At 52.3% G+C, this 16,068-nt stretch overlaps 1 protein-coding gene across 1 annotated transcript in view; it reads left to right on the plus strand.

Moving 5' to 3' along the window:
- Positions 1 to 16,068, plus strand: part of Cacna1i (calcium voltage-gated channel subunit alpha1 I) — a 132,641-nt gene that overhangs the window by 64,127 nt on the left and 52,446 nt on the right. Inside the window, exon 6 of the mRNA XM_045152580.1 lies at positions 8,285 to 8,444. Within this exon, the coding sequence (XP_045008515.1) occupies positions 8,285 to 8,444 (160 nt within the window). The remainder of the gene's footprint in view (positions 1 to 8,284; positions 8,445 to 16,068) is intronic.

Raw genomic sequence — 16,068 nt, forward strand, 5'->3', positions numbered from 1 at the left:
ATTTTTATTAACATTGTCCATGATTATAAAAAAAATCCCATGGTAATTCCCTCCCTCCCCACCCCCACACTTTCCCCTTTGAAATTCCATTCTCCATCATATTACCTCCCCATTACAATCAACCTATTAAGTTTCCTCCTCCCTTCCTTTCTCTTCCCTTTATGTCTCCTTTTTAACTTACTGGCCTCTGCTACCAAGTATTTTCCTTCTCACGCAGAAGCCCAATCATCTGTAGCTAGGATCCACATATGAGAGAGAACATGTGGTGCTTGGCTTTCTGGGCCTAGGTTACCTCACTTAGTATAATCCTTTCCAGGTCCATCCATTTTTCTGCAAATTTCATAACTTCATTTTTCTTTACTGCTGAGTAGAACTCCATTGTATAAATGTGCCACATCTTCATTATCCACTGATCAGTTGAGGGACATCTACAGGCCTATTTTTTAAAAAAATATTTTATTAAGCCAGTTGTGGTAGCTCACACTTTTAATCCCAGCACTCTGGAGGCAGAGGTAGGAGGATCGCTGTGAGTTTGAGGCCAGCTTGAGACTGCATAGTGAATTCTGGGTCAGCCTGGGCGAGATCCTACCTCAGAAAACCCCCAAAAAATTTTTTTCTATTGGCTATGTGTGTATTTATATGTGTGTGTGTGTGTGTGTGTGTGTGTGTGTATACATATATATATACACACACACACATATATATGTATATATACATACACATATTTTGATTATAATCCCCTGTCATTACTTTCTTTTCTGCACCTATCCGTTTTCCACTGAACCACCTCTTCCTTCAAACTAGTCTCTCTTCTGTTTTGATGTCTTTTTGTTTTTTTCCCTCTTCCATCACCCATATCATCATATTGATGGGCCCAATATTGCGTAGGTCTTGTGCAGGGAACATCGGCCAGTGTGGGGTCATGAATACAATGGGCATTTGGTGTTGGGAAGATAGCATGGCACAGCCCTCCTCCCCATCGTTGGGCTCTTACCGTCTTTCCACCACCTCTAATGTGATGGCCCCTGACTCTTAGACAATGTGACAGAGATATCTTACTCAGGGCTGCGCACTCAACCGTCATCTCTTGTCAGCCCTCTGATGAGTCATGACTCTCCCCAGTAGTCACTGCCATCTGGAAAGAGAAGGTCCTGTAGCCAGAAGTGAGAGCAGCACTGATGTATGGGCATAAACATAAATATTTAGTGGGCAATTAGATGGGCACAATGCATTCACTAAATGCACATTCTTAAATAACTAACCCACAGGAGCATGGGACTGTACAGGGTACTCTAAGGTCCACTGGTCTAGCCTGTCATTCTTCATGAGAGGCCACTTTGTGTCCACGTGCCCTGTCCCCTGCTGTAAGTCACCAGGGAATGAGTGAGGACGCCTGGGCTCTCAGCTGTGATTTCTTCTGGGATGTGTTCCAGCAGTAGCCTGTAGCTCTCAGCTAGGCCACTAGATGGCATGTTAGAGAGAGCCAGTTCTATAGGCAAAGTCCAATTACAGGTTATTAATTGCATAACAGTGGAGAGTGGGTTACCTGACCTTTATGAACTGCAGTTGAGCGAGATGATCCCAATGTGATCATCCAAGAAGACTCAACAGGAGGTCAGGGGCTGGAAGTTCTGGTCTCTGCTGTTATCAGCCTGTTGTGAGTTGGGCCTTGTTTTCCCCACTTGCGCAGAGCAGGAGGGGGCTGGGTTAGCTGTGTGATTGACTCTCAGCTTGGTCGAGGAATGGGTGGGGGACCTGAAGGTCGTCTCTCTCTATGGACTCTTGTAAAACATGGCCACGCTTGCAGTTTCTGCTCCAGCTTCTGATGGACAAGGGTAGTAGAGAAGGTGGCGGGGCGGGGGGCGGGGGAACAGAGGCCGGCCGGCTCCTTGCTGCCCAACTTCTTGTCAGTCACTGCCCTCTCTGTGTATTGGCATCTGGATTGTCTGGCCTGGCACCAGCCTCCTCCAGGCCCACCTCTTGCCACGTGCTTCTCTAAGCCCATTGGCTAAACTCTTTCAACGTGAAAAGTACATTTCCTTCCAGTTAAAAACTCAGGCAGTCAGGCCGAGCGTGGTGGTGCATGCCTTTTTTAATCCCAGCACTCAGGAGGCAGAGGTAGGAGAATCGCCATGAGTTCGAGGCCACCCTGAGACTACACAGTGAATTCCAGGTCAGCCTGGGCTAGAGTGAGACCCTATCTTCAAAAAAATAAAAAACCCAAAGACCAAAAGAACAATAAACAACAACAAAAAAGCCCCCTAAACTCAGGCAGTCAGTCCAGGCTGTGCAAAGAGCGTCTGTTTGGGGAGCTGTTAGCAGTCCCTGGGCCTGGGCTCGTGTTTGCTGGCTCTGTCACAGTCCACCTCTGGTAGGGGCCCCTGGACGGGAGACCATGCAGAATGGAGGAGGTGGCTGAGGGGACCCACAGATGGGGCTGGGTGGTGATGTTGATAGTCTGTGGGGAGTCCCAGCTGTAGGTTTCACTGCATTGGCCCCAGGTTCAAGTTCAACTCCTCCACTCACCTGCTGTGGGATCCCAGCAAGCCGTGTCCTGTCTGTCTTCGATCCCTCTAACAAGAAAGTTCACTTAACTGTCTCAGCTCCCCTCCTGTTGTGTGGCTGGAGTGGCATGGGGGAGGGGCGCAGAGCGCCTCCTGTGGGGCCCCGGACGGAGGGCTGCTGAGTGGATGCTGGGGCGAGGCAGAGAGGCTGGGAGGACAGGTGAAGGGGTGTCAGGGATGCCTTTGCAGGGATTTGTTTTGGAAGAGCCCACCAGGGGCACACAGGATTGCTGGGGGCTATCGGGCAGGTGGGCTTGGCATAGGGAGATGGGAGTGTCCCAGGAATGGTGTGGCAGCTTGGAGGACTGTAGTTTGGGGGAGCAGAAGGCTCACACCTTCTGGGATTCACTCACAAATCGCTGTCGTTTTCCAGGTACTCAGGCCAAGCCCTTCACGCTGTCTCCCAGGAGTATGTCATTTCATCTTTATGACATATAGGCTGTTAGGACCATGTGACATCCGCTTTACAGATGGGGGAAACAGAGAGACAGTCCTTGGGGTGCTGAGCCCTCTGCAAGTTGAAGGGCCTGTCCTCATGTCCAAGTCTTCTCTGGCTCTTTCTGCACGGGTGGGGGCCCAGCCGGGTCACTGTGAGGACTGCCGTGTTGCAGAGGCAGAGACAGGTCCAGGGGCACTTCTCCAAAGGACCTCCAGAGCGTTGTTGGGGTGAGGAATGAGGTTTCGGAGAAAGAAGCCCGGGAAGTAGAAGCTGACTGCTGTGAACAAGAACTTGACTGGAAGCAATTTAGGGAAGGGGAGGGATTGTCCTCAGCTCACAGTTCCAAGGGGCCGTTCCACGGCGGGAGAGGCGTGGCGGCGGGGGTGCCAAGCAGGTGGCACACTGCAGTCAGGAAGCAGAAAGTGAACGGGCAGTGGGGCTGGGCTGTCACACCCCGAGGCCCTGCTCCCAGTGGCACGCTTCCTCCAGCAAGGCTCCACCTCCTAAAGGTTCCACAACCTTCTCACACCTTACCACCAGCGGGCATCTGGGCGTCTCCCCCGGATGTGTGCATTTACTTGAGCTTTAGGGTGGGCAGAAGGAAGGTTATGGGTTGACCCTGCTCTGCCACACCTGAGATTCTAGAATAGTCTGTCATAGGGTCTCTCTCTCTCTCCTCCTGGCGGGGGGGGGAGGTAGAGAAAGACTCTGTAGGGGAGAGAGGGGGAAAGGAAAGAAGTGAGGGAAGGAAGGAAGGAGGGAGGGAGAGAGAAGGAGAGAAAGAGAGAGCAAGAGAGGTGGAGGCTTCTGCTCAGAGCTACTGTATTCCTGGAAGAGTGGGGTGAGTGGGAGAATATCAGGTCAGATATCTGGTGGAAGCCAACGAGAGGACTGAGAAGGAAAAAGCAGAGGGGACTGTAGGAAGTGCTAGAGGGGTGGTGAGGGCGGTTAGCTCAGGGTCCAATTCCAGATTTGATCTGGAAGATTCCTGGACCGGGCAGTGAGGTGGTAAGAGGGGGGCATTGCATTGGCTGCATGATTGATTGATAGATCCACTCACTGAAGCTACACCTCCTGGCATCACCAGGCTGGGCCCTGGGCCAGGTGTGGGTCCAAGCTAAGATTCAACCACAGCCCCTTCCTGTGAGCACCACAGGGACTTTTCACAGAGGAGGGTGACAGGGCATTGGAAGGATGACTAAGGGTTGTTTGGGCCATCACGGGTGGGGGCCCCAGATTCTGGGCACCTATAGCTCTGGGGAGGGACCCAAGGCCTCTGGGTTGGACTAGGTGAGATGCTTTGTGACAGAGTGCCTTCCAGTAGCCTATAGGCCCTTCTCTGACTGGGTTGGTGCCAGCAACTGTGACCCTGACAATCTGGCCCGTCTGCTGCCTGGCCTGGCCACCCCGGTGCCTGCTGTGCTCCTGATTAGTTGGCATGGTGATGACAGGAGCAGCAGACGGCCTCTCCTGGCCGCTCAGTCCCCTCTGCTGACCTGGCCAGACCAGAAAGTGTGCAGCCCTTGGGGGCCAGGCCATTCCTCCCCCTGGCCACAGGCTGTGCCCCTGGTGAGGCTGGCACGTGTTGTGTGATTTCTACTTGAGCTGGCCTGGTGAAGTGGCTGGGCTAATCTGGGCTGATAGCTTCTATCTGCTGAGTACACCGAACCTTGAGGGGACATGCTGCCAGGAAGTGTCCCTGCCTCTTGTCGTCCCCCCCCGCCACCACAGCCTCCAAAGGACCCCCTGCCTGGCTGCTACCCTGGTTCCCTTGAAACACAGGTCCTGCTGTGGGGTCTCTACCCCTTAAAGCACGGGTGGAGCTGCCCAGTCCCTTTTCCTGTCTGGCATGTGCCAGTTTTTACACCATCTAGGCCATCCACCTTGATGCCCTCCCCCTCCTATGCCAGGCTCCCAGGCCAGAGCCCTCTCCCAAAAACCCCAGACCTAATGAAGCAACTCTGAGGATAGCTGGCAGGCACCCCAAACTCCACATGTCTGTGTGGAAACCCCATCTCAACTGAGGGCCACTCCATGGCTTTGGTGGCAGCTGTGACCCCAGACTTTGGAGCCATCCTTCCTCCCATGGGTGGACGTTGCTGGTATTTCTAGAATTCACCCTACATCGTCGCTCCACAGCTATCAGAATCTGGACCCAGTCCCATTGTCTTCTGGGATTGAAGGCATGTGCCACCACACCTGGCTTTCCACTTGGCTTTTGACCTAGGCTTGAGGCCCTAAAAGAAAGCTCTGACTGAGAGAGGGTGAGACTACAGTGAGGGTGCTAGGGACTAGAGTACTCCAAGTGTGTGTGGGGGGATCCAGGAAGGCTGCCTGGGGGAGAAGGAGGGCCAGGGGAGATCAGGTAGAAAGGATGGACTGTGGTGACGGTGACTTGTAGGTGTTGGCTTTCATCTCTCTCTCTGACTCTCTCATCTATGCACACATCCACCACCTTTCCAACTGTCTCTCTCTGTATGAATTCCATCTCTTCTTTTTCTTATTTTAGAGAGAGAAGTGGGGGGGGGGGGAGAGAAATTTCACGCCAGGGCCTCAACCACTGAAATTGAACTCCAGATGCTTGTGCCACCTAGTGGGCATGTGCAACCTTGCACTTGCCTCACCTTTGTGCGTCTGGCTAATGCGGGACCTGGAGAGTTGAACCTGGGTCCTTGGGCTTTGTAGGCAAGAGCCTTAACCTCTAAGCCATCTCTTCAGCCCTCCATCCTCTCCCTACCTCCTGTGCACAGCACCAGGGGACAAAGCGAAGAGTGTCACCATCCTGTCCATCTGTCTGTCTTGGCCACTTACTAGACTGAGGCTGTGAAAAGCAGGCTTGACCAGGATCCCCTGGGCTCTACCTGAGTCCCAATCCTATGGCCTCCTTTCCTTGGGATATGGGAATGAATAGATTCCTACTAAGCTCTTAATTAGCTAATTACTTAGCTTAGTGGCCTCAGGACTCGCTGGGCCTCAGGGAGGCCTGTGAGGGGAGCTGGGCTCTCTGGGCAGAGGGAAGCAGAAGGGTGGGGAGAGCTGCCATTCAAGGAAGCCAGCCAGCGGCTCAGAATTTCAATAACCTGGAGAACAAGGGAGATGTAATTAATTGAGCAACAAAGACAGCCCTAGAGAGCAGCCAGGCTGGGCTGCTACTCGGAGCTAGTGAGCAGTGGAGTGGGCCCTGGGCAGTGGGCAGCACCCTCCATATGGTTCTGGTCCAGCTCTTGCCGGGACAACCTCTGTGTTTGGCTGTATGTCCACCTCGACCTCTACCCGGCCACTCAAGGGCTGTGACTGCTTAGGGGTCTGCTTGTTGGTGACAATGACACAGTCCTCTGAGTAGCCATCTGCACAGACCTACCCCCCCCCTTACTCTGTGGACCCATCTACAGAAACTCCAGGCAGCTGTGCATGTTCAAAGCCCATGCTTCGGCCCGCACAGTCCTCTGACAGGGTCCTCACATCCTGTAGGGCCCAGGTCCATCTCAGCCTGTCTACGGATGTGCCCTCAGGCCCGGTCCTTTTCCTCTGCGCAGTGATCCTGTGTCCCGCTGCCGCTAGGCTGCAAGCTCTGAGAGTCTTCTTTGTACAGTGCCTGGTTACAGAAGGCATTGACAGAGAGTGTGATGGATAAATATGTGCCTGAGTGAATGAATGAATGAATGAGACACCAGAAGGGCCTGCAGGTGATCGACCTAAGTCTGTTGGATCCATCTGGGTGGATCACACAGGGGCCTGTCCTGTTTTGTTGCCTCCCCCGTTGCATTCCCCTTCTCCCCTGTTTCTTGGGTGTAGAGAGGTGGGGCCCTGAGCCCTGGCCTGGGCTGATCTCAGTTGGAAGAAGCAGCCTACCAGGGAGCCCCAACTGCCTTTCCTGAGAGGACGCTGACCTAGTTTTGTGGGGGCGGAAGATGGGGGTGGGCATTAATTATTGATCAGAAATCACTCCACGCAGAGTTGGTGATGCAAATCAAAAATAATTACCCTCATTAATAACCACCTCGGCAGCACTCTGGAATGAATACAGATCTGGACCTGCCCCTGGTTCTCCTTGTCCCCATCCTTCTGACCTCCCCTCTCTGGTCTTCCGCTTTCTTCATGAGCGCCACAAACTGCTGAGTCTGTTTTCTGGCCCAGGCTCTGCTCGGCTTTGAGAACACTCAGGCTGGACGCTCATGTAAATGGAACCTCTCTGGACTGGGCAGCGTACAGCTTAATGTCCGTGGTGGCCCAGGCTGGGTCCGAGGGGCTGAGATGGCTTACAGCAGAAAGGATGAGATTGGGCCTGGAAGGTTCCACAGAATGTGATTTAACATGGCAGAGGTGGTTGAACAGGAGCTTGTCAGGGTCTTCCAAGAAGACTGAACAGCACTTGGTTAAAAGAATTGATTGTGGAGCTGAGTGTGGTAGCTTAACACCTTTAGTCCCAGCACTCAGGAGGCAGAGGTAGGAGGATCACTATGAGTTCGAGGCCACTCAGAGACTGCATAGTGAATTTCAAGTCAGCCTGGTCTAGAGTGAGACCCTACCTCGAACCTCCCCCTCCCAAACAAACAAACAAGACAAAGAGAATTGGTTGTTGAAAGGGGGCCAGATTTGGTGTTAGGTCCTCCAGTTTCAATCCAGATCATGCCAGTTCTTAGCTGTGTGACCCGGAGCAAGTGGCTTTGGTTCTCCGAACCTCCTGTTAAGAAACATTTTAGTTGTTAGCAAGTGTGTTGGCACGCGTCTTTAATCCCAGCAGTTGGGAGGTAGAGGTAGGAGGATCGCTGTGAGTTTGAGGCCACTCTGAGACTTCATAATGGATTTCAGTCAGCCTGAGCTAGAGTGAGACCCTGCATTGAAAAACCAACATATATATGTGTGTGTGTGTGTGTATCTATCTATCTATCGACCTATCTATCTATCTATCTGTCTATCTATCTGTCTATTTATTTCTTTGAGAGAGAGAGAAAATCAGATAGAGAGAATGGACACACCAGGGCCTCTAACCACTGTAAACAAACTCCAGACACTTGAGCCACCTGGTGCATCTGGCTTACATGGGTAGGAAGGAATCAAACCTGGGTTCTTAGGCTTTGCAGGCAAGTGCCTTCACCACTAGGCCATCTCTCCAGTCCCTCCTGTCATCTCCTTTATAAAACAGAGAGGATATAGCCAACCTCACTTGAGCTTGGAGCGGGTGTCCCCCATTCCTCCTCTGGCTAATCCTTTCTCTGTCTCTCAGCTGCCCACCCTGTCTGCCCTCTGTCTGATGAAGCTTCCGCTCTTGCCCTCCCAGGCATGCGGATCCTGGTCAACTTGCTCCTGGACACCCTGCCCATGCTGGGGAACGTCCTCCTGCTCTGTTTCTTCGTCTTCTTCATCTTTGGCATCATCGGCGTGCAGCTGTGGGCTGGCCTGCTGCGGAACCGCTGCTTCCTGGAGGAGAACTTCACCATGTGAGCCTCGCCCCGCCCCATGCGCCCCATGCGCCCCATGTGCCCCACGTGCCCCACGCTCCCTCGGGCCCCCTCACCCTGCCAGCTCACTGGGAATCAGAACTGACAGAGTCGAAGCTGCCTGTGGGGGAGGCGGGTGTCCCCGTGTCATCAAGGGACCGTCAGCTCACGCTGGGTCTGGAGCAGAAGCCGAGGTGGCCCTCAGAGCAGATTGGCAGAAGCTACATCCACATAAACCAGGGCGGGGAGGTGACTCAGTGAACACAGCGCTTGCTGTACAAGTGTGCCCAAGCTGGGATTTCCAGAACCTGGGTGGTATGGTGCTGGTATCTGGAATCCAAGTGCAGCTATGGCGAGGAGGGAGGTGGAGATAGGAGAACCCTCTGGAAGCCCGCAGGCCGGCTGGTCTGGTGAACAGGGACAGACACTGCCTTAGACAAGTTGGAAAGTGAGGACTAGACAAGAGGAAAGTGAGGGTGACCTCTGACCTCCACACACAAGGCCTGCACTCACAGACACAAACGTGACCATGCACACTTCACCCCACCCCAAACAAGCCCATAAATCAACTTTTGGCCCATGGAGGAAGTGGGTTTAGTCTATAGAATCCTCTCTTCCCCAACTTACCTGAACATTGTGTGTTTGAAAGTAAATATGCTTCCATTTTTTTTTTTTTTCTCCTTTTGGTTTTCCGAGGTAGGGTCTCAATGTAGCTCCGGCTGACCTGGAATTTGCTTTGTAGTCTCAGGCTGGCCTCGAACTCACAGCGATCCTTCTGCCTCTATGCTTCCATTTTGCATATGCAACTCTGATCCCCTGTTGTGTGCCAGAACCCGCAGGGGTTGGGGGGGGGGAGGAGGGTGAACCGGAAAAGCAGTAGGAACTGTTTCCTCCTCTGGCCGATGTGCCCAGGGGCTACCTTTGTTGAGTTAGCACAGGGCTCTTACTATGGGCAGTGCCAGGCTGCGGGTTGGCCACAAAGGCATCGACTGAGTGTCTTGTTTTTGGACCAAGGAGATGAAGGGATGGACGGGGGTAGACTGAGCCTCCTCCTGGAGGCCTGGGAGGCTGGGGACGGGGTGGAGGACGGGGAGGTGAAGGTTGAGTAGTGACTGGTCCACCTGCCTGTCGCTATGCAATGGGGAGCAGTGGGATAACTGGGTAGGCCAGGGGAGGGGCATGCCTGTGGGTGAGGGGACCATGAGGTATCAGGGAGGGGCTTTTACATTTATGTTAGCACTCAGAGGAGGCCGGTGTCAAGTGCGCCTGGGGCCTGGGAAGGGGGATGGCCTTCAAAGAGAGCGGCAGATGTGAGCGTTCAGCTTTGGAGGTTCCTAATGTATCCAGGCCCAAGTTTCCAAAGTGGATTTTCCCATATCATCCCCTGCTGGTGGCCTCGTTCCCCAAACCCTTACCTCCCCCTACCCCCATGATCCCGAACATGCAACTGCTCTACCTGCTAGGCTTCCTTCTTAGCCTGTTGCCTCCTCCAGGGGACTCATTTGTCAGCTAGCATACTTGGTTATCTGTGGGCTACTTTACTCAGTTGTTTTTTTGGGGGGGGGTTGGTCCCTAAGAAGAAGTCTCCAGGGACACCTATTCTTCACTTTTCCCAGGGCCTGAAACAGGGCCTTAACTGTTCGTTGGGAATAAAGGATGGCACGAATGAATGAGAGAATGAAGGAATGAATGTTTGAAGAACCAGAGAGCCTTGGGGGCACGATTTAGCTGGTGTGAACCAGGTGAACCACTGTCCTCCAGAGTTCTTGTTTTCATGCCCTAAGGGCAAGGGGCTTTGATTTACAGACCCCACCAGGAAGAAAGAGGTCAGTAACGTCCAAGTCTGGATGGGGAGGGCAAGGCTAAGGTCATCCCCGATCTGAGAGCCACACACAGGACAGTGGAGTCAGACCTCAACCCAAAATGCTTAGCCTAGGATGGGGAGCAGCACGGGCAGCAGTAGGGACTTGCAAAGAGGCAGCAGGTCAGTTCTGGGGTTCAGACAGCTGGGCTCTGATGAGACTGAAGTTGGGGACTTGGGGAGCAGGGCTGAGTCTAGCACAGGGGCACCTCCTAGGGAATTTCCCCATTGCCAGCTCTTAGTATATCCCCGTCTCACCTATTGCCTGGCGGCCTTGTGTTGGATCCCAGCTCCTGGCCACTGGGTCCTGGGAGACAGGCTGAGTCTCGCAGGGTGGCCGACTGAGCAAGACCCTTTCTGGATGGAACATGGTGGGTGTTGGGCTCTCTGGAGTTTCTATCCAACCCGCTACTGTGCAGATGGGGCCTGAGGCCTTGAGAGGAAAAGGGCTTATGAAGGGCTGCAGAGCGAGGCTCCTGCCAAGCATCCATCCTCCTCCTGGCGGTGTGGATATTAACCCAACATTTACATGCTACTTTGAAGCTGGGCCCTGGCCTTGGCCCAGGCCCAGGGAAGAGCATGAGGTCCAGCAAGGAGCAAGCCTTGCACATAGCTGGGGTTCAGGGTTCTGGGTCTGAGTGGGGAGGACTTCTGACATCTGAGGATATGACCTTGGGCTGATCATGCAAAGGTAAGAACAGAGCTTCCTGGCAGGTGGGAGGGGGAGGTAAGGTGGGAGCTTGTCTGTGATAGATGTCCCCACATCGCAGGGTGGCGCTGGAGGTTGAGACCAGGAAGCCTGGCCCCCAGGGTCACATTCTACCTCTGCCGCTTGCTCGCCATGTGACCTTGAGAGCAGATGGCTGAAACTCCATGCCTCAGATTGCTGACCACAGGGTTGTTTTGAGGATGACCTGAGTCAGAATATGTTATGACCCGAGTCAGAATATGTCAGGTCCGAGAACAGTGCCCGGGGCCGGGAAGCACAGAAGTGTGAGCCACTGCTTGGTTCCAGCAGCTGCCCAGGGGCTGTGCATGCCCTCTCTCCTGGGAAACTCCTGGTGGCAGGGGACCGTTGTTCATTTACTAGGCCAGTGCTGAGATGGCACCTGGAGCCACAGGGGCGGGTGAGCCCGCCTCAGTGCCAGCGCCTGCCTGCTCAAGGCTGATTCTGGAACAACAGCTGGACAGCTGGTGTTCTCAGGGAGCCTAGGAAGGCTAGCTTAGTGACCTTCCCGACATCCCATAGGGGAAGCATGCTATCATCCTTAGTGGTTGTTTTTTTATTCCTTCTCCAAACTTAAAAAAAATATATTTATTATTTATGTGTGTGTATGTATGTGTGTGTGTGTATGTGTGTGCGAGACAGAGAGAGAGAGAGAAAAAGAGAGAGAGATAGAATGGGCATACCAGGGCCTCCAGCCACTGCAAGTGAACTCCAGTATATTTGCCACCTTGTGCAGCTGGCTTATGTGGGTCCTGGGGAATCAAACCTGGGTTCTTTGGCTTTGCAGGCAAGCACCTTCACTGCTAAGACATCTCTCCAGCCCATCCTTAGTTTTTTTTTTTTTTTTCCTGAGGTAGAGTCTCACTCTAGCCCAGGCTGACCTGGAATTCACTATGTAGTCTCAGGGTAGCCTTGAACTCACAGCGATCTTCCTACTTTGGCCTCCCAAGTGCTGGAATTAAAGGTGTGCATGACCATGCCTGGCCTTAGTTTTTTTTTTTTTTCCCTAAACATTTCGTTCTTTTTAAAAATATTTATTTATTCATGTATTTGAGAGAAAGACAAGACCGAGACAGAGAGAAAGAGAATGGGCACACCAGAACCTCTAGCCACTGCAAATGAACTCCAGACACATGTGCCACCTTTTGTGCATGTGGCTTACATGGGTACTAGGGAATTGAACCTGGGTCCTTAGGCTTTGCAGTCAAGTGCCTTAACCATTAAGCCATCTCTCCAGCCCTAAATATTTCTTCATTGTATGTATATGAGTGTGTGATGTGTGTGAGAGAGAGAGCACATGTGAGTATGGGCCACAGCATGCAGGTCCAACAACCACCTCAGGTGTGGGTCCTCATCCTCCACCTTGTGTGAGGCAGGAGGATTATTATTTGGTGTTGACTGCTGCATTCACTAGGCTGGTTGGTCTAGGAGGTTGTGGGAAGTTCTCCTGCTTCTCTCTCCCATATTGCCATAAATGTGCTGGTTTTTTTGTTGTTGTTTGTTTTTATTTATTTGAGAGTGACAGACAGAGAGAGAAAGAGGGAGGGAGGGAAGGGGAGAGAAGGTGCACACCAGGGCCTCCAGCCACCGCAAACAAACCCTTGTGCATCTGGCTAACGTGGGTCCTGGGGAATCAAGCCTTGAACCGGGGTCCTTAGGCTTCACAGGCAAGAGCTTAATCGCTAAGCCATCTCTCCAGCCCAGATGTGCTGGTTTTATGGAAGCTTGCCATGGTTTCTTCTCATTTTTATACGGGGTCTAGGGTCCTGAACTCAGGTACTCAGGCTATGTGGCAGGCTCTTTTGCCACTGAGCCATCTCCCATCTAGTCCGTCATCCTTGCTCAAGGGCATGTGATGTGTAAGCTACAGGGCTTGGATCTGGACTGTCAGGCAGCAGAGGAGGGAGGAGGTTTGAGTGAAGGCCGGGAGTGGGGTGAACCCACGGGAGGGGGTGGCTTAGCTGTGCTTAAGTGGTTGGAGGCCGGGGATGGCCACAGGAACTGTGCTGAGTTGCCCAGTGGCACTGACCAGCTGCATGTGGGAGAACACTCACTTGAACCAATGCCTAGATGCAAGCGGGGTCCAGACATAGCTGCCCAAGCTTCCCTGGCAGAAAGCACAAGGGCTGGCAGAAGAGCCTGGTAGGCATCGGCTTTCAGACATGCATGGCGCCCCACTCCTCCCTCTCCTGAGTCCCAGCTCTCCTGAGCTTCTCTGTCTTGCACCCAAGGAGCCAGGAAGCCGCAGCCCTGCCTGGGCTGATGTCCATGGTAGACTAGAATGACCCCCCCCCCGACAGTACGGGGGAGCTGGCTTGGTGGTTGGCACTTGCTCTGCCAGCCTGCCAACCAGAGCGTCAGTCCTCAGCACCCGTGTAAAGCCAGATGCAGAGTGACGCACATCTCGCTAACATAACGTGCCAATGGCAATGGGAAGTGGGTTGGGGGGACCCTAAAGCTCCTGGACCAGCTAGTCTGGCTTTTCCAGGGGCAGAAGCACAGGAGAGACCCTGTCTCAAAAAACAAGGTGGATAGCGAGGATCAACACCCCAAGGGGATCCTCTGACCTCCATATGCATGCTGTGACATGTGTGTGCCAGCACACACGCGCACACACACACACACACACACACACACGCCCACCACCATCACCATCGTCAACACAAACAATAAAAAAGAACTCCATTTGTAGACTTCCAGGAGCGATAAAGTCTAAAACAGAAAACACGGTTTGAAATACAATATCTACAATCCATCCATCCAACAGAGGCCGTAAATCTAGGCTGCATGAAGACTTAGAACAAAGTGATAAGAAATACAAAGGCACTGTCGTTAAAAGTGGTCCCAGAGGCCTTCCCAAGTGCTTCCCAGGGGTCCCCACGAGTGTCTGCTGAGCATGTGAAAAGGCTTTTCCCACCCCTGGTCTTCAGGGAGATGCAAATGGAATAAGGGTAAGGTGCTAGGACACTCCATCAGGGTGGTTAACACGACAGGGACCAGGGTTGCTGTGACATGACTCTCTGGCTGCGCTGACGGAGGTCCCACGCATCCACTATGGAAGGCCGGACAACCTAACACACAGGCAACAAGCTCAGCCCTGACACGCCACGCCAGGCTTTGCTGGGGAGAAAGGACGGATAGGGCTGGGGATGGAGCTCATTTGGTAAAGTGTTTTCCAAGCCTGCATGAGGCACTGAATTTGATCCCCAGTACTGCAAAGGACTCATAGCCGTTGATTCTTAGCTAGGGGTGGGGGTGGCACATGCCTGTAATCTCAGAAGTTGGGTGTTTAAAGCAGGATTGCCAGGAATTTGAGGACTGCCTGGCTACCAAGTGAGTTCCAGGCCAGCCTGGGCTAGAGAGAGTAAGACCCTGTCTCTGAAAAAACTTTTTTTTTTTTTTTTTAATAAAAAGAAGAAGAAAGGTGGCTTGTACCCATTCAAGGATGTGAGTAAGAATCATTATGAGGGCTGGAGAGATGGCTCAGTGGTTAAAGGCAATTGTTTGTAAAGTCTGATGGCCCAGGGTTCAATTCCCCAGGATCCATGTAAAATTAGACCACAAAGAAGAGCATATGTCTGAAGTTTGTTTTCAGTGGCAGGAGGCCCTGGCGTGCCTATACTTACTTTTTTCTTTTTCTCTCAAATAAATTAAAATAGTAAAAAAGAATAGTTATGAGTCACAAGGGCCCCAAACCAAGAAACAAGTTGGACAAATACGTAGCGGTATGATCACTTACGCATGAACTCACAGGAAGAAGAGACTATTTTATTAAAAAAAATTTTTGTTTATTTTTATTTACTTATTTGAGAGTGACAGAGAGAGAAAGAGGCAGAGAGAGAGAGAGAGAGAGAGAGAGAGAGAGAGAGAGGGAGAGAGAGAGAGAGAGAATGGGCATGCCAGGGCCTCCAGCCACTGTAAATGACTCCAGATGTGTATGCCCCCTTGTGCATCTGGCTAACGTGGGTCCTGGGGAATTGAGCCTCAAACCAGGCTCCTTAGGCTTCACAGGCAAGCGCTTAACCGCTAAGCCATCTCTCCAGCCCAGAGGGGACTATTTTACTCTCCTAACTCTGTGTGTGTGTGTGTATGTGTATGCGTGCACCATGGCCTGTGTGTGCAGGTCAAAGAACGACTTTGAGGTATCTGTGCTCTTTTCTGGGGGTGGCAGTGTTTCAATTAATCTCCAGGTGGCCTTGAACTCATGGCGGTCCTACTTCCTCCCGAGTGCTGGGATTAAAGGTGTGAGCCACCACGCCTGGCCATCTGTGCTCTTTTTATGCCCTCCTTGAAACAGGGTCTCTTGCTTCTACAAATGCAAGGCTGGCTGGTCCGCAAGCTTCACAGTCCCCTGGTTTCACTTCATGTTGTCATAGACAAGTTGGAATCATGGTTGTATGTGCCACTTGGGGTCTGGCTTTACAGATGTGTCCTCAAGCCCAGTCCTTTTCCTCAACGTGGTGATCCCCAGTCTTTCTGCTGCCAGGCTGTGAGCTCTGAGGGTCTTCTCAGCATAGTGCCTTTCGTAAAGTAGGCATTGACAGAGTGGGTGATGAATGAATGAATGTGTGCCTGAGTGAATGAATAAATGAATGAGACACCAGAAAGGCCTGCAGGTGATCTCACATAGACAGGTTTTGCAAGCAGCCACCTTTAACTGTTGAGCCTCTCCTTAATGTATTTTTTAAAATATATATATATATGTTTGACAGATAGAAGAAGTGGGGGGAGAATGGGCACACCAGGGCCTCCAGCCACTGCACACGAACTCCAGATGCATGCGCCACCTTGTGCATCTGGCTTACGTGGGTCCTGGGGAACTGAACCTGGATCCTTTGGCTTTGCAGGCAAACTCCTTAACCGCTAAGCCATCCCTCTGGCCTCTTAGTGTCTTTTGAACAGTCCCTTGGTCCAAGACTGAAGTTGAGTTTAGCCATCATGATTTTAGCATTGCCCTTTGTGTCCGGTTGAAATCTCCTAGTCTAAAGCCAAGAGAACATCCTGCAGTGCTTTTTGTGTGAGGCATTCCAGCTCCA

This window comes from Jaculus jaculus, chromosome 6 (assembly GCF_020740685.1).
Source record: "Jaculus jaculus isolate mJacJac1 chromosome 6, mJacJac1.mat.Y.cur, whole genome shotgun sequence".
In the NCBI taxonomy this organism is placed as follows: domain Eukaryota; kingdom Metazoa; phylum Chordata; class Mammalia; order Rodentia; family Dipodidae; genus Jaculus; species Jaculus jaculus.